Here is a 22,465-nt window from a genome sequence, read left to right as displayed (position 1 = left end):
AATGAATTGGCTCTATGACTCAAATACATGGTGGTATTTCCTGAGGTATTAGATGTTTCTGAAAATATAGAACATAAAAAAGTGTGTCAACTTTGCTCAAACTAGATAAAGATGCAGAAACATGATTGACTAGAATTCAGATAGTAAAATGTTCCTATAAATTTGCTAATAATATTTCTGGAAAATGAAAACAGGATATATGGCAGAAATTCCTTTCTTAATAGGGATCAATGTATTTTCCATGTAAGGAATAAGATTAGCTATGAAAAATTGCCTACAATTTTATCACCTTTCTTACTAGATTCATTCCTGAAAAAATGAGTATTAATCAACTATTTATAAATTTAATGATATTTTAAGTCACCAAGGTGATCTTACTGGTTTATGGCATCTTATTGTGAATTTTCTCCATAAAGTCAATGAAGTAATCTCTGAATTTTTTGGAGGGAGAGGGAGAAATCTAGTTTTTATGTACTGGGTTAATCTAAAGTTAAATATACTTATATATCTTAAAGGAACCTGTATGAAAGATGGTATAAGTTTTTCCTTAAATTGACTTACAATTGGCCTGTCTGTCACATCAAGTTATTAAGTCTAATTCATCTTCCATATGACAAACCATCTCTTGTGTGAAGACTGTTCTTATGTTCCCTTCCCAGTTGCCTCTTCTCTTAGCTAACCATTCCAGTGCCTTCAGATCATCTTATTGCAGACTTCAAGTCATCTCAGGATTCTAAACTATATCACTTCTGGACACACTACAATTTGTATATGTTTGTGTGTATAGATACATGTCCATATGTGCATGTGTATATATGTGTCTATGTACACATACATGTATGTCAGTATATACTCTGGCTGGAGTTGCCTGGGACCAAGACTAGCATGACTCCCTCACCTAGGACATAATATAGTAATGGAGGAGATCTATTTAGGGTTTTTTTGACTGTCATGTCATACAGCTAACTCATACCAAATTAATGGCCCACTAAAACCCCTAGTTCTTTTCATATTAATTACCCTTTTAGCTATATTTCCCTTTGTATTTAATGTGTTTTTTAACCAAAGTGTACGATTTTATGTTGATCCTTAGTATACCTGATCTTGACTCCTATCACCCCCCCCAAAAAAAAAGGTAAATGAGAGAATATCAGTAACTACTGAGCCATGTTTATTTTCTAATCTATACTACATTTTATGAAAACAATCTAAGCATATATCAAAAGTTTGTTTAATAAGCATTTTTGAAATAGAATGATAAACTATCGTAAACAAAATTTGAGAGAATAAACATATCTTTATCAACATAAAATTGATAGAAAAATACAGTGAATCCAAGTTTGTGCATACTCATTGTCAACTAAAGTTTTAAAAATAATTTGATAGAGCAAAATGGCACCTCAAAAGCTCTCTTCCAACAGTGTATTTTATATATGTAACAAAATCATATTAGATCCTTTGGAAGGCATATCAGAGATAACTTTATTCAGTTATTCATATCAAGTGAGCATACAACAGAAAAACATGCTCACCAGATTTCTTCATCACTGTCATGAAAGAGATCCAACACAGAGCCCAAGTCAAAAAGGGTTTATTGACAGAAGCTGATGTCCTCCAGATGCTTCTACCACAAGGAGAGGCCCTAACATGTTGGATATATCCCAGTGGAGAATTTATGGAAGCTATTACACAGGATAGGCAGAGATGGAGGAATTGTAATCTGTATTGTGTGAGGGATTATCCAAACGGATGATGTCATAGACACATTAGCATATTGGATTATCATGCTAGTAACCCTAAAAAAATGAGTTTGGTTTGTCATTTTTTCTTAGCTTCTAATGATCACTGCTCTGTAAGTGCTTTAAAAACCATTCCTTCAATAATGTACTCTCAAATTTCTTCTCCCTCTCCCTTTTGAAAACAGGGATATTTGCTCATTTCCTGTTCTGTGGCATCTCTACCATTTCACAAATATCTAAGACATTGGTTTAGCCATCAGGTTTACAGGTTCTTTCAGTACCCCGTTATACACTTTGTCTGGGTTGCATAATTTGAGTTTATTGTGGGCAGTTGTCTTTTCTTCTCTCTTCTCTTGGCTTTTAAATCCATGCAATACACTTTTGTCTGTCCCTCCCACTCTACATATGCCTCCCCTTTTTGATAAAAATGGTAATGTCATTTTCATCATATCATTTCTCTGCTAAACTTTTAAGTGGCTGACAACTGCCTCTCAGAACAAATTCAAATACTTGTATCTCACTCTTCAAAATCATCCACTAAAATAACTCACAGGTCAACTATACAGCACAGTGCATAGAGTGCTAGGCCTGGAATCAAGCAGACTTATCTTTCTGACTTCAAACCTGGCCTCAGACACTTTCTGGCTGTGTGACCCTGGGCAAGTCACTTAACCCTGTTTGCCTCAGTTCCTCATCTGTAAAATGAGTTGGAGAAGGAAATGGCAAATCACACCAGTATCTTTGCCGAGAAAACCCAAATAGGGTCATAGTCAGACAGAACTGAAGCAACTGAACAACAGCAAAAATTATCCCCATACCTCGTCAACCTTATTTCTCAATACTCCTCAACATAGACTGAAAATGGAACAATGAATCTGCTAAAGTTAATCAAATTTGCTTTCTCTCTTTCCCATACATGTTCCTACCCACCTCTACCTTCCATTTCCTTATAACCAAATGTATCCTCCCTTTTCTCTAATTCCCTCTGTCTTCTTTCAAAATTCTTCTCAATAATCATTTCCTCCCAGAAGTCTTCTGTCATGAAAACCAATAGATTTGAATGTTCTATCTACTTTGCTACTTACTGTATACATATGCTCAGTTTGGACTTGATATATTTTACACATTTCTAGTTTATCTTACATGTTTCATTTGTGTGAATTTTTAAAAATCTCGTTAAATCAAATTATAAATTTCCTAAGTATACGCATCATTCCTTGTATTTATTACATTGCCTAGTATTCTGCATACAGTGGATGCTTGACAAATATTTCTCATTGATTATATTTGTACATATACATATACACATAAGTCTGGACCTATGATGGTTCTGGTGCAGGAAACAATGATGGGCACTCAACCAAAGCAGACTGACACCTGTTTTATAACCTACAATGGTAGAGAGTCACCTAGTGCATTGAAAAGCTATGTGTCTTGTCCCAGGTCATACAGACAATGTTTCAGAAGCAAAACTTAAATCTGGATCTTCTAGAAAAGATAGCACAGCCAGTTTTCTATCCACTACACCATGCTTCCTCTCTCACCTAACATATTTTAGCCAAATAAATTAACTTGATACAATTTTTAAACTCTCTAAAGGAAATACTACATTATCCTGTGGCTATTCATCCCATATTTTAACCACCTTTAGGTGTGACATATTCAGCAAGCTATGTCTGGGGACAATTTTCTTTTTTTCCAATTAAAATCAGAATGAAAATCTGCCCAGATGTATGTGTGTATGTGTGTGTATCTTTGCTAAATTAACTGAATTATTTTTCTCATATGGCTTATTCACAATCTACTAAGCATCTTTGTGGTGTGTTTTTTTTTATTCTGAGCCTTTGAAAATTCTTGAAATGGGCTCATTACAGTACAACAAAAAACATTTATTAAGCATTTACTTTATGTATAGCCCTGTGTTTTGGAGAAGACACAAAGTTTAGGTGAAAAACGCCCCTACTCTCACATTGATTACTCTAGAAAGAAGCTGACTACCATTAGATTCTCTAGTTCTTTTATTTTATGTTTCTTCATTCCTATTTAGGTTTTCTTCCTTGTGATTTACAAGAAAGAAAAAAGATCCACCTCAGCCACTTACTCGTATGGCTCCTATGAAAATGTTCATTTAAATGGCATGTTTACAATGCATGCTAAATACAATCTTTTTCTTAAAACAGATTTTTTATTTGCTTTTTTCACTACAGTACCAAAAGTACTCTTATCCTTGCCAAAACCATTGTGAACCCACAATATTTTAGATGACAAAAATAAAAAGAGACAATAAACAGTCAACTTTTACTTAACTAAAACAAGGCCTGTCTACTCCAAGCTACAATTCAGCAGTCAAAAAATTCACTTAAAATATTTGCCAAATTTAGAATTATCTGTCCATCTGAAAGCTTTCCATTATGGGAGGGGGGAGGGTCTGGACCTGTGATTTCTTCAGTGAGGGGAACTCAGGTATGAAAACTCTCTCCACTGATACAGACCAATTCATTTTTAAAAATTACTTCTTAAAGAGTTGCCTAGGCTACTAAGAGAAGAGGGCCTGGTCCTTGGTAACAGAGTCTGCATGTGTCAAGGGGTTCCAAAACTCAGATCCTTCTGATTTCCAGGCTGGTCCTCCTATTCCTTAACCCAAATTGGCTCTCAAATAAAACATTCAATAAAATAAGTATTTTAAGTAGTACTTCAGATCAGAGTGTGTAATATTCTTAAATTTTAGTTTTCCTCACACAAGTAGAAACTCCTTTATTGGAAGCAGAATAGAAGGGAACTATTAACATTTCCATTGGCTACTCTTTCATTTTCTGTTACATGCAAATTATCAATATGTACTGGAGGAGAAAAATTCGAAATTGTGATGTCCCTACGAACAAGAAATCTCAGTTCCAGCCAGTGTGAATTGTCACACACAATGGAAGCTGGCATTATAGGAATGAAATCTAACTTCATCTCTTAAAGACCAATTAAAACTAGAAAATAATTTGTACTGGAGAAGGATTTGATATAATTATTTGTTGGAGAATCCAAAATTCTGAATCAAGAAATATACATACTCCTTTTTTTTTTTACAAGTGAAGGATATAAAATTACACTCCCAGATGACCACTAATATGTGAGAGTGAAGCCTAATAAACCTCTACTATGGGAGATTAACAATAGCTGATATGAGTTCTTCCTATGGTCCTTTCAAAGCAGAGAAAACATTTCCATAATTCCCACAAAGGAAACCACATAAGTTCAGCTAAATAAGATATAAATCATTCATCCCATTTTTCTTAGGCCATGATACACAATCTGAGCAGTAATGATGATACCCAATTTTCACTTTCACCTCTGATCATTTCCATGTTTAACAATAATTGTTTCAGAGTTTGAAAAGGTAAACAGAGGGGAAGTGAAATGAGAATCAGTACATTTGGGAGTTCAATTGCACTTTTTGCAGATTTCCAAAAACTATATTAACATGGATCTTTTTGGCACCAAACAATTCAGTGTTATAGGAAAAGAATTATTTTCAATTTATTGTTTCTTTATGGTGCTGTATAGTGAGTGTGTCATATCATGCTGTTATTCCATTGATAACTTAAGAAAGTTATTGCTGTTGCTGTAACTTTACAGGAATCCCACATGATGTTAACATAGGCATGGGAACCATCTTGTTGGAGAAGAGTGTTGAAGCTAGTATCTTGTTCTACCAACAAATAATAAACTCAGTCACTTCCTGTATTTTTTGTACCTTTCAGTCAACTGTGTGAGTGCAAAGGCATAGTCTACGGCAGAATATTATTTGCAGAATCTTGTCTTTCTCCATTCCTATATATTCATCAAAGAAGCCCTCAAAGCATATACAAATTTTGATGATCCTTGAGAGATATGTAGAGTAGCCACAAGGGTTAGTGCTTATTAATATCAGGAAGTATATTCTTGTGCATAAATTACAAATGGCTGGATGAATTGAACTGCATAGGCTCTGTAATCCTTTTTACCTCTCAAATTCTGATTCTGTGATGTTTTCTTGATCATTTTTCATAGAAATATCCATGCTTTTCCCCCTAAGCTTTTGGTAAACTTCCCTTTTCCAAACATCTTGAAAATAATCCCTTGGTGTGATGTCCTCAAAGTCAAGTAGCCTGAAGCATAAACCTCCTTGGTATGTGTGCTTTGTTGGCTCCAGCTGTTCCTCCCATCTTTGTTTACTTTATTGTCATTTCTATTTCCTCAAACATCACTTCAGGGACTATGATGTTAGAACTCAAATGTGGTGGGCTCCATGTCTGTGGTGGGGAAATAATTTGTTACAGAAATTTTGACAAGTCTTTTCCATTTTTTTGTCTGCCTGTTGTTCTCCTTCCAGTTTCAGCATTAAATGTTCTTGTGATAGGCTGGTTTAATTGGATCTCTTGTCAAGCTCTTTATAAACTGTTTCCCACCCCCTTCCAATGTTTCTCATTGTTTTATGAAGTGATACTGCTCATGGCTTTCTAGTACTCTCCTCTGTGAGATTCTTTTGATGCCTTTTGTTTAACATCACAGCTATTTCCTGATATACACATCAGTCTTCCACACTGAACCTTCTTTCCTTTATAACAAAGAAAAAGTTAAGCAAAATCAAACAAGAAAGATGTGGTAACATCTGATAATCTGTACCACAGTCCTGTATTTCTCCACTAAGATAAAATATTTCCATCTTCTGTTTTATAAAACAAAGACTGTTCATTGCAATCAATTGGCATTCTTAACTGCCTTTTTAAGCATTTACATTTACAAAATTGTAGTTACTGTATTTATTGTTCTATTGGTTCTGTTTTTCTTTACTCTTAACCATTTGATATGAGTCATATCTTTCACTGAATTGTTCATATTCATGATGTCTTAAGATTCAATAATATTTCATTAAAATCATTTATAATTTGTTCAAACATTATCCAAACAATGAACATTAACTTTTTTATGGTATTTTTTCATTTACCATAAAGATTGCTCCTACAAATATTTTTTCTCTGTAAGATTTTAAAACAAGTTAAATTGGTGCTGCCCTTGGCTATCATTTCTCTCTCCTTGGCAAGAAGATACAGTGCTTGCCAACTGCACCCATTTCTAGGTTCTTATGGCTTCTTCATTATGGTGATTGCTTCTCATCTTATTATTAATTTCAATCAAGGCATACAAGAGGGATAAATATATTTGCCAAAGACATTTGCTTCCATCACGGAGGATGTTCAGGACAGAATCCAAGTGTTGACTGTAGTGATTGATTCTTACCTTATTACTAATTTCATTCAAGCATAAAACAGGACCATACACACATATATGTAGCTATGGATCACATTTATGAAGCTCTGCAGTGTTCCTGGGATTACTACTACTAATGTCATCTGCAAACAGCACCATCTTTCTTCTATTTGGATTCTCTGCTAAACATCTTCCACGATGGTGGCAAACACTTTTGGCAAACATGCATACATGTGTGTGACTCTATGTGTGTGTGTATGTGTACACATATACACATATACATGTATGTGTGTGTATCTTGTGCAAACATGATAGAGTTAACGCTCTAGAATGAGAACTCAATAAAATAAATTCAGCTGAATTACACTTGGAAAACTTTAGTTTTTCCTAATTCCAAATGTCTACCTAAAACAAAAAACCATGGTTTTTTTAATGCAAATAGTCTTCCAGAGACATTGCATAGCTGAGAATCACTGAACATCATAATCTCCCAAAATTAACAATAGTGGCAATAGGCAGAAACATAGAGTGTATAAATATGTGTGTAATAGAGTGTATAGTACATTATCAACAATAATCATTCACAAAAAGTGGTATAAAATATAACATGTGAGAGACATATGGCTACAAATGGGTAGTCCATGTACCATGCTACAAGTGATATAAAGGACCCCGGAGAAAGTTTCATAGAATGTTGGTTGGATGCCTTAAATAGGAATGAGGGGTAGGCACATATAAGACTTGCACAGGACAATACAGTATAGACAGGTTGTCATCCATACCACTTGAGACAGTAGCCATGTTAATGAAATCATAGAACCACTTAAGGAGCTAAGTACATGTAAAAGTCATACTATTAACAAATTCGAGGAAAGAATTCATCAGATTTATGATTATATGATTACAACTTTATTAACCAATATTTGTGAAGATTATGGAAGAAAATTTTGAATAGAAGGAAAAATTAAATTTAATCTAAAAATTCCATTTACAGATCCAATAGAATAAAATTTTCATCACGAATCATTTGATTGGTTATAAGAAATATGATGCTTACAAATCTAGTTACTTATGTATAAATTAAACTGTTGTAGGAAAGACAACATTATTTGGTCTCACTGTCTCTCTTATCCTAAATCGTAGCAAATTATTTATACAGGAATTGAGGAAGAATAGCATGACATAGTTGACAGAGACCTATTCTTGGAGCGAAAAAGACTGTGGTTCAAGTTGAGCTTTTGACACGTACTGGCTGTGGGACTCCAGGCAAGTTCCTTAACAACTCAATCTTCCCAAAGAACTCTCCAAGACTACAAGTTTGCAATGCTGGTCCACATTTCCTCAATGAAAATAATCCATACCAATGAAATCTCGGGTGTGATCGAAAAAAAGTTATGCCATATAAAGTTATTCACATAACAATACTTACTTTAAGAATCTGTCATTTCTTCAATATGGGTACTCCCACCCCTAAACAGTGATCATAGCTTCTCTATATCATGATTTTTGAGAACTGCTCTTGCCAAAAATGTCATCAACTCTTTGAAATGAGTGATCTTGGCAATCCTCTCTGAATTTTGCTAGACTGGTTCTTGGAGAATAAACATACAGTCCCTTATCAATATACTTACTACTCAAGAACTTTCCAGTTTGGTAAGATCTTCTAGAATTTATGTTCCATTGGCATAGGCCTTGAGTACTCAGGGTCATCTCTGTGACCCTCAAGATGAGAAATTGAAGTAGGACTTCAGGAGAGGGTTCTTTCTTCATTTCAAATCGTGATGAATGAAAATGCCTTCCTCTGCTGGCAGTAGACGCATTTCAATAGCAAATGAAGGAACATTTTTATCTTCCATTTCGAAGTCCACTACATGTCTTCAAGAAACATTACATAAAATTCTTAATGTTGGTGCTATTGGAAAATGGAGTTGTAGCATCCCTTACACCTGGAGTAGGATTAAGGAAAAGTGTTATTTATTTGCAAAAAGGGGACATAATTCCATGATTTTTTTTAAATAAGAAGCATATTTTTGGATGCCTCACTTACAAACTAGTTTTTGTTTCAAATCAATGGCCAGGTAGCCAAGGTAAGCCACCAAATTACTAGCAATTGGATGTGGGTGGCCAAAAATTAGGGAACTGCCACACACAACCAATATCCACCTTTCCAGTAATTACATCGATGTCTTCCTTCTGTATAAAACAACATATGGCAAACTGACAGAACCAAAGAAAAGGCAATTAAAGAAAAGCACTGACTTCCCTGCCTGGAGCAAATCATGACTAAAACTGGGAGACCTAAATACCCTCTCTAAGCAGCTAACATTACTCCGTGAAGGCAGGCATAAACTTATGGCTCAGTAAGAATTTTTAAAAGCTTGAGGAAATGAATGAAACAAATATGATAGTGGGATCCAAGAACCCATGTCCTCAGCATGTTATATGTATTCCTTAGGGAGATAGATGACAATGAATCAAGAGAAATGCAATACAATAAATATTTGAAGAGTAAAAAAGTGAATGAAATATTTAGTTACAAAGTCCTCACTTACCTATACAGATCCAGAGTCCTTTGTCTGCTTCTTCTCATCCACAAAGATCTAGTCATTGCAACTGGTGGCAGGATGGTGAAATCCCAGAACTATCTGATGTACTGTGGCAGCATATAAAGTGTGCTTGAAAAAAAAATTCATGGAGTGCCAAAGATAGCTGAGTTATGTAAGGATTGTTGTCATGCTTGACCATGCTGGCACTAGCTTTAGCAAAGTGTGGGAGTAAACTAATGCAGATGTGAATAAGATCACCATCTTATTCACTTGCCTTAAGAATACTAGGTACAATTGTTATAATGATAAATAAATAGAATAATTTAGAGAATTAAAATGTAATATGAGTGTTTCTGTTAGCATAGTGCCTGCCACATTTTAAGTACTTAAGTGTTTGCTTAAGAAATACTTATTTCTCTCTCTCTCTCTCTCTCTCTCACACACACACACACACACACACACACACACACACACACACACATACCTATCTATCTATCTATCTATCTACCTACCTACCTGTTTACTAAAATTCTACTTCAATGCTTGACTGTGGCCCGGAATAAATGAGGGATTCAAAAAGGTTCTGCCAATATGAAGTGAAAGGTTTTAAGTAAAAGCTTAGTAACAGACTGTGTGTCCACTGTTGGATATAAATGCAAATCTGAATAGGGTCATAATCAGAAAGCTGGCCACGAGGTGATTGATTTTTTTGGCAATGGCAACTCATAAAAATCAACAAATATTTGTTAAGCAGCTGATATGTTCCAGGCACTGTGCTAGGTATTAAGGACACAAAGACAGAGAATGAAACCATCCTTACTCTCAAATTTACATTCTAAAATCATCTCTTAAGAAAGTGAGAGAGAGAGAAAGAGGAGAGGAGAGAGATAGAACTTTTAAAAATTGCTTACCATGTGTAAGGCACTATGCTAAGCACTGATAATACAAAATATGAGCAAAAAGAAAGACAACCCCCTGCTCTCAAGAAGCTTATATTCTAATGAGGGAAGACAGCCCACAAAAGGGAGCTGGAAAATTAGGGGTGGGGTGAGGGAGTTATCCCTGAGATATATAGAGGTTGTGTGTTGTGCTGGCAGAGGGCACACCAATCCTAATAAACTCAGAGATCTTCTAACTATTGTAGCATGAGACATTTAGATTATTTGATAAAGAATAATTTCATGACTGAAATAGCTCAAAAACATTGGAAAAGGTAAACAAAGGGAATGGGGAATCTTGTAAGTAGTAGTCTTTGAAAGTGTGATTCATTCAAGATGGTTCATAGCTTTGTCTCTGTGTGGAAGACTTATTAGAAGGAAATCCTGATTTCTGAAAATGAATCTTTTTTTTCATACTTATTTTATTTTATTTTATTTAATATATTCAGTTTTCAGCAGTGATTTTCACAAGAGTTTGAATTGTGAATTTTCTCCCCATTTCTACCATCCCGCCCACTCCAAGATGGCATATATTCTGTTTGCCCCTTCCCCCAGTCAGCCCTCCCTTCTGTCACCCCACTCCCCTCCCATCCTCTTTTCCCTTCCTTTCTTGTAGGGCAAGATAAATCTCTATGCCCCCTTGCCTGTGTATCTTATTTCCTAGTTGTATGCAAAAACTTTTTTTTGATTTTGAACATCTGTTTTTAAAACTTTGAGTTCCAAATTCTCTCCCCTCTTCCCTCCCCACCCACTCTCCCTAAGAAGGCAAGCAATTCAACATAGGCCACATGTATATCATTATGTAAAACCCTTCCACAATACTCATGTTGTGAAAGACTAACTATATTTTGCTCCTTCCTAACCTATCTCCCTTTATTGAATTTTCTCCCTTGACCCTGTCCCTTTTTGAAAGTGTTTGTTTTTGATTATCTCCTCCCCCTATCAGCCCTCCCTTCTATCATCCCCTCTTTTTTATCTTCTTCTTCCTTCTTTCCTGTGGGGTAAGATACCCAACTGAGTGTGTATGGTATTCCCTCCTCAGGTCAAATCCAATGAGAGCAAGATTCACTCATTCCCCCTCACCTGCCCCCTCTTCCCTTCCTATATAACTGCTTTTTCTTGCCACTTTTATGCAAGATAATTTACTCCATTCTATCTCTCCCTTTCTCCCTCTCTCAATATATTCCTCTCTCATCCCTTAATTTGATTTTATTTTTTTTAGATATCATCCCTTTATATTCAATTCACCCCGTGCCCTCTGTCTATACATATATATATACACATACATATATACATACACACACATACATATGTGTGTGTGTATATATATATATACACACATACATATTCCCTTCAGCTACCCTATACTGAGGTCTCATGAATCATACACATCATCTTTCCAAGAAAGAATATAAACAAAACAGTTCAACTTTAGTAAGTCCCTTGTGATTTCTCTTTCTTGTTTACCTTTTCATGCTTCTCTTGATTCTTGTGTTTGAAAGTCAAATTTTCTATTCAGTTCTGGTCTTTTCACTGAGACAGCTTGAAAGTCCTCTATTTTATTGAAAATTCATATTTTGCCTTGGTGCATGGTACTCAGTTTTGCTGGGTAGGTGATTCTTGGTTTTAATCCTAGCTCCATTGACCTCCAGAATATTGTATTCCAAGCCCTTCGATCCCTTAATGTAGAAGCTGCCAGATCTTGTATTATTCTGATTGTGTTTCCACAATACTCAAATTGTTTCTTTCTGGCTGCTTGCAATATTTTCTCCTTGATCTCGGAGCTCTGGAATTTGGCAACAATATTCCTAGGAATTTTCTTTTTGGGATCCTTCTGAGGACGTGATCTATGGACTCTTTCAATTTCTATTTTGCCCTGTGGCTCTAGAACATCAGGTCAGTTCTCCTTGATAATTTCTTGAAAGATGATATCTAGGCTCTTTTTTTGATCATGGCTTTCAGGTAGTCTAATAATTTTTAAATGATCTCTCCTGGATCTATTTTCCAGGTCAGTGGTTATTCCAATGAGATATTTCACATTGTCTTCCATTTTTTCATTCCTTTGTTTCTGTTTTATAATATCGTGATTTCTCCTCAAGTCACTAGCTTCCACTTGCTCCAATCTCATTTTTAAGGTGGTATTTTCTTCAGTGGTCCTTTGGACCTCCTTTTCCATTTGGCTAATTCTGCCTTTCAAGGCATTCTTGGCTTTTTGGAGCTCTTTTGGCACTTGAGTTAGTCTATTTTTTAAGGTGTTGTTTTCTTCAGTATTTTTTCAGTATTTTTTTGGTTCTCCTTTAGCAAATCATTGACTTGTTTTTCATGGTTTTCTCACATCATTCTCATTTCTCGTCCCAATTTTTCCTCTACTTCTCTGACTTGCTTTTCCAAATCCTTTTTGAGCTCTTCCATGGCTTGAGACCAGTTCATGTTTTTCTTGGAGGCTTTTGATGTAGGCTCTTTGACTTCATTGACTTCTTCTGGCTGTATGTTTTGATCTTCTTTGTCACCAAAGAAAGATTCCAAAGTCTGAGTCTGAATCTGAGTCGGTTATCTCTGCCTGGCCATGTTCCCAGCCAACTTACTTGAGTCTTGAGTTTTTCAGTGGAGTATGACTGCTTGTAAAGAGTACTTTGTTCAAGCTTGAGGGGATACACTGTTGTTTTCAGAGCTATTTCTATACAGCCAGCTCTGCCCCCCCCACACTCCTCCTTCCCCAAGAATCACCAACCCGGAATGGACTCAGATCTTAAGCAGGTTCTGCACTCCTGCTGTGATCTGCCACTTAATTCCTCCCACAAGGTGAGCCTGGGGCCAGAAGCAACTGCAGCTGTAGTTCTGTAGCTGCACCACCCCTGCTGCCTCTGGGGCAGTGGCCAAACCTCGAACTCCTTCCACTCTGTCTGCCACATCTTTTCCCACTAATCTTCCCTGTTGTCTTTGGTGTTTGTGGGTTGAGAAGTCTGGTAACTGCCACAGCTCACTGATTCAGGGCACTAGGGCATGTTCTACCTGGCTCCTGGTCTGGTTGGTTCTGCTGCCACCCTTGCTGGGCTCAGCTCCCCTCTGTTCCCAGCTCCATGCATGATAGGCCTCACCCAGCGACCATCCAGGTTGTCCTGGGCTGGATCCCTGCTTCCCTCTGCTATTTTGTGGGTTCTGCAGTTCTAGAATTTGTTCAGAGCCATTTTTATAGGTTTTTGGAGGGACCTGGCTGGGAGCTCACACAAGTCCCTGCTTTCCAGCCGCCATCTCTGAAAAGAAATCTTAATATTAAGGTACTAGTGATGCCCACTTTTTCAACTTCATTTCTCATTATTTGTTGAGATACATAAACTCTGTATTAAAAAAACTTTGGCTATACAAATTCAATTCTTTAATGATTAGGTCAAATTAAGATTTCAATATAATCCCTAAACAAGGAATATGACTGGAAATAATTTCAGCTTTCAACTTTTTCATTAACTGCAATAATTCTAATGCTACTTATTAGATAGCTAAAGCTACGTGGATGGCAGTCAAATGGAAAATGACTTTATTACTGTAAAGTAAGTTGGATTAATCAATGGATAATTTCCTGGCCTTCTGACCAATATCAGCCTCAAAAATTCAAAACCAAACATAATAGCATTTGGCATTAAGGTACTCATATTTAAACACAATGCAGCTATTGTTCTGAATATGAACTACAGAAGTTTTCACCTTTGTAGCTCTGCCAGAGTAATCAGGCTGCCATCAACTCTATTTAATTAGCTTAAAATTTTTTTTCAGAGCTTCTGCCTTTCCAGCAAAAGCACTATAAAGTTTTTGGCTGCCAAATCATAAAGCAAATATGGTTCCCATGTACATTTTCATGTGGCCAAATCATTCACCACAAATACTTAGCACCATCATTCACATGAAACAGAGGAAGTTCTTCATATAATTGATGACATGAATCAGATGCATTTTAAGTTATTTTTAGTCTTTGATGTTTTTCAGGAATGATGTCAAAAAACCCCTCTTGCTTTGAAATAACATACAAGGAGATAGATTTGCATCCCAGAAATACAGAATATTTTGTATTCTTAAGTATTCTTTTGAGCTGGTAGTAATATAGGATCACGTATCTGAAGCCAGAAGGGATCTCAGAAACCAACTAGTTCAAACCCCTCATTACATATCTGAGGAAACTGGGGCCTAGGCAGTTTAAGTGACCTGCAGAAGGTCACAAGAGTAGCAAGACTGACATATATTCATTAGAGGAGAACTAAGCCATCATTCATTTCCTTTTACTCATTCAGGAAAACTGAATAGGTTTTTGTGGGGTAACCTGGTTACTTAACCACCATTTATGTTCTTTGGAGAAATGCGTTGTAACCTTCAAACAACTCACAGACGTACTTATAAAAAATAACCCACTGGTAGTTTCTTCACATATGTATATGTGTATAGATACACACATATGTAATATGTATGTTATATATAAAATGTGCACACATATGTGTGTAATATAACATGTATATGTACTTTGTATACGGAGAGAGAGAGAGTGTGTAATACTAATTTTCCATTACTCAAAGGAGATGAGAGCTGGTGAGACTAAGGATAGGTGTAAAGGTTCTGGCCCTGACACTAAAGGGTCCACCCAAAGTGGACCAATCCCTAAACACTCCTTGCGCTTTCCTGTGTCACAATTTTTGCTCATTACTTCTAGAACCCCACTTCCCATTTCCATCTAGTGAAATTGTTCCCCTCCTTTCAGGCCCAGCTCAAATACTGGCTTTTAACTGTAGGCTTTCCTCATTAACAGTACAAGAGTTCTCCACTAAACTCCTACTTTTCTTGTGACACTTATCAAATCTTATCTTCAGTGATCATTATATGTCGACATGTTGGCAGAAAAACACTTTATTCATCCCGGTGTATCCCACAGCCTATAGAACAGAGCTCTGTACAAAGTATAATAAATGACTGAATTAATAGAATACAATTGAAAGAATCAAAGAATGTCACAATCAGAAGGAATGTCAGAGGTCATTTAATCCAACTCCTGCCTGAGCACACTGCAATTAAATCCCAGGCTTATATTCCGGCAATTAGGTTGATAGTGTAACAAGAGTTATCGAAGCACATTTATTGTTTTACTCTCATTGTAGCATTTTATTCCTAACTTTTAACACCTATAGGTTCAGTATTTTAATAAAGTAAAGCTTCTGACAGTAGGGCATGAGTGAATTTGTGAAGTTAGGTGCTTGGGCATGTTCTAAATGACTGTACCTGAGACAAAGTAACCCTGAGAAGTATTAAGAATTTTGAGTGTTCATGGTTTCAAAATCTCCATGAGAATTCTAGAGAGTACTACTCCTGTCCCAGCTAGACTTTGCTAGGACCCACCAAGGAATGAAATAGTCAGGAAGGCATCTTGATCAATGAAATGATTAACCATGATTCTAGAGGACTAGTGATAAGGGATGCTACCCACCTCTTGACAGAGAAGTAATGAACAAAATACGCAGAATGAGAAACAGAATTTTGAACATGACTAATGTGGTAATTGGTTTTGTTTGATTATGTATATTTGTTATAAGGATTTTCTTACTCTATTATTTTGTTTTCTATTGGCTGTGGAAGTAAAAGGAGAAAATACAAATTCTTGATAACCGGAAAAAATAAAACTTGATCAAAAGAAAAGAAAAAAATAACTGAAAAGCCTTGTTAGTACAGGGTGTCATGGATCAAGAGGGTGAGAAATCATTCAATATGATAACAACTGCATGAGTGATTCCCCATTAGTACAATCTTGAAATAACAAACAAGATTACAGAAAAGTTTAAGCTAAATCATGATTTGGGTTACAATGAATCTTTTGAGCTGGCCTAGGAGATGCTAGCCAATTTTCTTTTCCCCATTGCAACTACTACAAGTTTTCAGGTCTCCTCTTCACCTCTGACACCTCTGAAAGGCCTACTTTTTATTAAGATTCTGAAAATTGACATATCTCTTCACCATCTCAGGCATCTTCCTTTCACCAGAGGCTCCTTCTGGAGTCCTGGTGATTAATGATGAGTTTAAGATGAGACTTCACAGAACTGCTCAAAAAGAATAAATCTCTTTTTAAGAAGATTCCACTTTACCTTTATCATATTGGAAGGGATTCCCTAACTTTATTAAAATTACAGCAAATAATGAAAGTCAATGCATCTAACCTGGTATCTCAAACAGCATATTTGCAACAGAAAAAAAAAGTCAGTGCAGAAGATTAAATTCATCACGTGACCACTTTCATGTACACAATCTGCATGGTTATATTAACTATATTAACATAAGCATAGGGTTGAAAGTACCCCACACCATTTAGTCTTGATGATTTAACTAGGTGAGAAACTGCAATCAATCATTCATAGGTGTCAGAGTAAAATGCGGTCTGAAATGGAATACACACAAGAATTGACTTTAGACAGGCCAAAGAAACTTGGCAATGCCCTAGGAATCACTATAAACTATCAAGTGAGTTGAGAAGAGATGGAATTCCAAAAATTAGAGTCAGTGTTGCTTTCCAACCCACCTCTGAGGAAGAACCACCTGGAGGGAAAAGAGAAGCTTTGGCTTCAGCCTTAGCCAGGTCTCCTTTGCCCTCCTTCCTCCCTTTAATCAGAAGAAGACTTTACAAGCTTCAAAAGGTCTGGAGGATGTTGGACCACCCACCTTCCTATTGGGGTCCTGCCCAAATACAGAATAGACTCGATTTCACTACAGAGAATCCAGCAAAGAATCCATACCAAAGCTAAGAGGAATTTCTCAAGCCCTGCACAATTAGGAGGAAAAAGACGTTCTGTAACAAGAGCTGTGAGTTATCACTGCTCAGTTTCCCCTAGAATCTGCCTACACTTGTAGAAGAGAGTGTCACCGATTTTTTTTTTGCAGGGGATACTTTGTATAAGCTGTTCTTAATGTACCTCTTTCTAAAATGAGCCTGTCTTACTAAATCTTTAACTATGAACCTAGCTTATTAAATTTTTGAGAATAAGTCATTCTTAACTCTTATTTAAAACCTCTTCTCTTTGCTATTTATACTTTCTCCCTCAGAGATCTCATATGTGCTTAAAACTTTTATTATTACTTCATGTCGATGACTTAGAAAGCTATACCACCATGTCCTACCTGTCCAGAGCTCCAATTCTTCATGCTATGGTAGGCAAAGGGTTAAGCTGGTTAAGGACTAGAGTGAAAGAGACTTGAGCACAGAGGCTGGTCCAGGCTCCCAGACATTTGGGACCTTCTCAAGCTTGACAGAGAGGCAGATAGACTGACAGACACAGAGAGACATAGAGACGTGGAGAGAAACTGAGATAATGTGAGCATTTATGAAGTGCTTACTCTGTGTCAGTCACTGTGCTAAGTGCTGAGAATATAAATACATGAAAACCAAATAGTTCCTACTTTCAAGAAGCTTACAATCTAATAGAGGAGGACAAAATTTAATAAAGGGGAACTGGAAAGGGAGAAGGGAAGAAATCCTACTGAGGAGAAACGGTAGCAGTTTGGAGCATCAGTTGACCTGGAAGCAAAGCAAGCATGCCTTGATCTCTTTATGATATGGCAGTCCTCATCAGGAATTCACTAGTCAGGAGAGCGGATTCAAGGCATAGGAATCTCAAGGTAGGCAAGGCTGCTGGTGAGTATGTAGAATAGTCCAGAGAATTAATTACTTTAGAAATGCATTATTATAAGCATTTTATCTCAAGAATACAAGGTAGAGACAGAACAGAGAGGAGAAATGAAGGCCCTTTATTACTGGGCCTGAGTCATGGGCTTCATGAGGCACTGAAAGGAGGAAGATAGCCCACAAAAAGACCACAACAATACAGAATCAGCAGAGACCAGGCCAACAAAGCCGAAAGATGAACCAAGTCATTGTCATGCTAGCACAATAGTACTGTTACTGGAATGAAAGAAGAATCTGTTCCCCTTCCCCAACAAACTTACACTACTGCAATAGCCTGATGATGGGTCTGCCTACATCATGTCTCTCCTCACTTTAACTCATCTTCCATTTAGCCATTAAAGTAATTTGCCTTTTTTTCTTTTGTGGCAATTGGGGTTAAGTGACTTGCCTAGAGTCACAAAGCTAGTGTCTGAGGCCAACTTTGAATTCAAGTCCTCCTGACTCCAGGGCCAGTGTTCTATCCACTGTACCAAATAGCTGCCCTAGGACATATCTGATCACATCAGCCTCCCCTACTCAATAAACTCCAGTGGTTCACTATCACTTCTAGGATCAAAGATAAAATCATCTCTTGCCATTTCCCCCAAGATGGCACCAAAGGCGAAGAAGGAAGCCATTGTCCCCCCCAAGACAGAAGCCAAGTCCAAGGCCTTGAAGGCCAAGAAGGCAGTGCTGAAGGGTATCCAATAGCCATAAAATAAGAAGATCCAATATCCCCCACCTTTCAGTGACCCAAGACACTAAGACTTAAAAGGCAGCCCAAATACCCTCCAAAAAGTGCCCCTTGGAGAAACAAGCTAGATCACTATGCCATCATTAAGTTCCCTTTGAACACTGAGTCTGCTATGAATAAGACTGAGGACAACAGCCTAGTATTCATTGTGGACATCAAGGCCAACAAGCATCAGATGAAGCAGGTGGTAAAGAAGCTGTATGACATCAATGTGGCCAAAGTCAACACACTGACCCGGCCTGATGGAGAGAAGAAGACCTATGTCCGATTTGTTCCAGACTATGATGCTTTAGATGTTGCCAACAAAATTGGAATCATCTAAACTGTGTCCGGCTATGCCACTTTACCTGCAATAAAAAGTTTTCCAGTATAAAAAAATAAAATAAAATAAAATCCTCTCTTTGCCTTTTAAAGCCTTCCATGATCTAAACCCTCTTTCCTCACCTTTCCAGTCTTTTTACACATAACTCTCTGTCATGTAGTCTTCAAATACAGTGACAATGGAATCTTTGCTATTCCTCAAACAAGATACACTATCCCTTGGGTCTGGGTATTTTTCCTGGCTATCCCCAATGCCTGGAATGCCCTCCACCATCATCTCCACCTACGGCCCTTCCTGGTTGCCTTTAAGACCCAACTAAAATTCCATCTTCTACAGAAAGCCTTTCCAACCCCTCTTAATTCTAATGCTTTCCCTCTTTTAATTATTTCATTTTTTAAATGACTTGTTTGTACATATTTGTTTGTCATCTCTCCTATTAGATTGTCAGTTCCTTGAGGGCAAGGATTCTCTATTATCTCATTTTGTATTTCCAGCATTTAGCACAGTGCCTGGCACAAAGCAGGCACTTAGTAAATGCTTAATGACTGGCACATGCAGGTTTATGCTACTGTGTGTCATTGACACTGCAATGAAAAAAAGTGCCAAATCCAAATTTTTTCTCCCTTGGATACCACTGCTCTATTTATTTTATCTTCCCTGATTAGAATGTAAGCTCCTTGAAGGCATGGAATACTTAGTTCCTTGCAAGTATAGTATCACCTGTGCTTATCACATACAAGTTTGTTTACCATATACTTAGTCCAAAAACTGTTTAATAAATGCTTTTACATTCATTCATTCACCCATCTGAGACAGATTGAGGGCTGAGAATGGGTTAGGGAGGATCAATGGCTATCAACACCACCATGGAGCAAACTAGGATGTGAGCTAAGTGATTATAAATTCTTATATCAAGAGAGGAACTTTGTAGAAGGTCATGAGTATAGGATATCTTTAAGGAATTGTGTAACAAAAAGAGAAAAGAGTTTAACCACATGGCAAGAGTGAGGGACAAGCAGACTGTTCCACTGCTATCTTAGACCTCAGAAGAAATTGAGGAAGGCTTCCAACATGTTGGATGGACAGCACCGCCCCCGAAATGAAGTTTTGGTAGAATGTGGAAAAGCATCCAATAGGATGGGCAGGTGAGTATGGGAGTTGCAATTTGCATTATTGAAGGGAACTTATGAACCAATGAACTGCTAAATCCATCTGAGTAGTTGGAAAGGAACTTGGATTCAAGGTATGCATGCACAGAAAGCTTGGTCCCTATAGTTTTAAGCTAGAGTTATATAGGCTCAAATATAATACTAAGATAAATCCATTACTCTTTGACCCTGGCAGGCAATGATGCAAAGGGGGAGGGGGTCTGGGAGCAACACCTTCTTCAACTGTGTTCTGAACATTTTTATTTAGTTATTGCCTCAAACTTAACAAGTATTAAACTGAATGCATCATTCCATCCTCTAAAACAACAGCTCTTCCTTCTAACTTCCTTGTTGCTGCCACTAGGACCATCATTCTCCAGGCTATAAGTGTCGGCAGCATCTTTGATTCATCTTTCTTCCTCTTGTAAAGACATTATTCTCTAATTTCTGCCATTTCTCCCTTCATAACAAATCTTTAATCTATCCCTTCCTTCCCATTTCCACTGCCAACAGCCCAGCTTAAAGCCCATTTGCCCAAAGGCTTGACTTGTAATATCCTCTTAGTTTCCAAGCCTAATCTCTTCCTCCTACAATTCATCCTTCCTATTGACAATATATTAATTTCCCTAAAGTACCATTTTCATCAAGTCACACCCATAACTCAAAAACTATTAACAATTCTGTGTTGCTTATAGGATAAAATTAAAACCAAATGGCAAGGCCTTAAGGCTTCTCATAATCTAATCCGACTCAAATTTTCCAGCCTTACCTTTTACTACTCCTCTATATAAACCTTCCCTTTCACTCCAATCCAAGTAACCTGCAGTAAAATTTACTGGTATCCAAATATACCTTGTGCACTCTGCTTTGGTATCTTCTTTAAAGATGACTAAGTAGATTAAGCTCTTTCCACCCTCTTAAATTCACCACTCCACTGTGATCTTGATGAAGATAATTTTTTTTTCCTGAGGACACTGTAAAATCCTTCAGGTTATAAGCAGTTTCATCATTTCTTCTTTTTCCCTAATTACACCTGGCATGATGATGATTAGAGAGATGAGTGGCTACTCAATACAAAGAAAGTTTGAACTATTGATCAATAATTTCAAATAAATAAGATAACATTTGTCCAGCACTTCGTGTACTCTACATTCATAGGGTCATAGAATTAAAATGAACCTTAAAGATAATCTCATCCAACTACAGCATTTTGCAGGTAGATAAACTAAAGCACTGAGAGGTTAAAGTGACTTGGCTGAATATTCTTTTTGATAATATTACCTAATTCTCAACACATTTTAGTTGTTAAATGAGATGAGCTGTTTTTTTTATTTTTTTGTTGAGTGGGAAAAGTCCTGTAAAAATAAACTATTAAATATTACAAATTTGATTTTAACAGAGTAAAATTAAGCCCCAAATTCCAGATTATGCAATAAAATAATAAGACAGCAATAAGAGAACCTTGAGATACAATAGATGAATTCTAAGGTACTCACAGGTTCTCCTCGTTGGCCTTCTGGTCCTGGAGCACCTTGTTGTCCTGTCTCTCCCTTTTAGATGATATGACAAAAGACAAAGAGAAAAGTCATTTTAAGGTAATCTTCATGATGTAGAACACAGAGTAACAAATGATACAGTATTTTAAAGCCTACTAGAATTATTTTCATTGACTGACTTACACCTACAAAACATACACTTTTACGATATGGCAAAATTACTACATTTTGAATATCCAAATTACTATTTAATATCCTATAGCAAACCAGATAATTAAGTTAATTAATGAGGAACTGTGGTTATCTATATTCAAATTTCTGAATGTTAATAAAATGAACCACTCTTTGTTTTCACTGTAAACATAGCAAATATTATAACTACTTATATATAATTCCCCTTCAGACACATTCCTGTCTGCTGCCCCTCCATTTCTCCTGTTTCCTCGTATGGTCTGCTCTCTATCCTGCTCCTCCTCCTCATACCTCTGACTCATTAGTTTTCTGCAGTGCTCAAGTCAACATGTGGCCTTCCCTGATCCCCTCTAGCTACTTAGTGGCTTCACCTCAAAATGTCTTGTCACTGGACTCTCATTA

At 36.8% G+C, this 22,465-nt stretch overlaps 1 protein-coding gene across 1 annotated transcript in view; it reads right to left on the bottom strand.

Moving 5' to 3' along the window:
• COL21A1 (collagen type XXI alpha 1 chain) overlaps positions 1-22,465 on the bottom strand; it is a 244,132-nt gene that overhangs the window by 44,650 nt on the left and 177,017 nt on the right. The window contains exon 17 of the mRNA XM_036765998.1: positions 21,872-21,925. Coding sequence (XP_036621893.1) covers positions 21,872-21,925 — 54 coding nt within the window. The remainder of the gene's footprint in view (positions 1-21,871; positions 21,926-22,465) is intronic.

This window comes from Trichosurus vulpecula, chromosome 7 (assembly GCF_011100635.1).
Source record: "Trichosurus vulpecula isolate mTriVul1 chromosome 7, mTriVul1.pri, whole genome shotgun sequence".
In the NCBI taxonomy this organism is placed as follows: domain Eukaryota; kingdom Metazoa; phylum Chordata; class Mammalia; order Diprotodontia; family Phalangeridae; genus Trichosurus; species Trichosurus vulpecula.
Note: the sequence above shows the minus strand (reverse complement) of the source record. Positions and strands in the feature narration are given on the sequence as shown.